The sequence below is a fragment of the Fukomys damarensis genome, unplaced genomic scaffold (genome assembly GCF_012274545.1).
Source record: "Fukomys damarensis isolate Sample0158 unplaced genomic scaffold, DMR_v1.0_HiC HiC_scaffold_36, whole genome shotgun sequence".
NCBI classification, from domain to species: domain Eukaryota; kingdom Metazoa; phylum Chordata; class Mammalia; order Rodentia; family Bathyergidae; genus Fukomys; species Fukomys damarensis.
This window is the reverse complement of record NW_022900948.1, coordinates 46,271,803-46,272,460: the sequence shown is the minus strand read 5'-3', so window position 1 is coordinate 46,272,460 and position 658 is coordinate 46,271,803. Positions and strand designations below refer to the sequence as shown.

Below are 658 nucleotides of genomic sequence, written 5' to 3'. Positions count from 1 at the left end.
CGGCCAGATGAGGGCTCAGCGAGGCACCGCAGCCCGGCGCAGCGAGGGAGGCCAGGAGCTGACCCCTGCCCAGCCGGGACTGTCTGGGAACTGTGAGGAAGCAGATGGAGGGGAGGCCGGAACAAGCTTCCCTCACTGTAGAGACGGAAAGACTGAGGCCCGGTCGGGCGCCGGCTGCCCAGGACCCTGCTCGTCCAGCCGGATCCCCTGCAAATCACTGCAGCGCCCAGGAGAAGGGGACAAAACCGCCCTTTCTCTGAGGCTAGCAGGAGACCGAGCCCCAGGAGAGGGTCGGGAAGGGCCTGGCGTGGACCGAAGGGAGCGCGGACAGGGCCTGGTCATTTGTAAGAAGTTTATTTCAACAATTAAAAAAGAGAGGGGGGCCCAAGAGGCCTGGCAGCCCCCGGGCCGGGACAGAGGTGGACACTCGGGCCAGGGTCGGCGAGCGGGTCCCGCGGGCCCCTGCTGTCCCACCCGGGAAGGGAGGCACGGGCCACAGACTCACTGATTCACGGACACGGTCACGGGCTCGGGGTCACGAATAAATAACTTCATATACACTTTGCACACCGTATGTACAGCTCAGCCGCCGGCCGGCGCGGGCGTCCCGCAGCCGCAGAGGGGCTCAGAGAAGCTGGGTCGCCCGCTGGAGCAGGGA

General features: G+C 66.0%; 1 protein-coding gene across 1 annotated transcript in view; it reads right to left on the bottom strand.

Annotated features, from left to right (window-relative positions):
* Positions 1-15: 15 nt before the first annotated feature.
* Positions 16-658, bottom strand: part of Barhl1 (BarH like homeobox 1) — a 6,904-nt gene continuing 6,261 nt past the window's right edge. The window contains exon 4 of the mRNA XM_010627464.1: positions 16-90. Coding sequence (XP_010625766.1) covers positions 16-90 — 75 coding nt within the window. The remainder of the gene's footprint in view (positions 91-658) is intronic.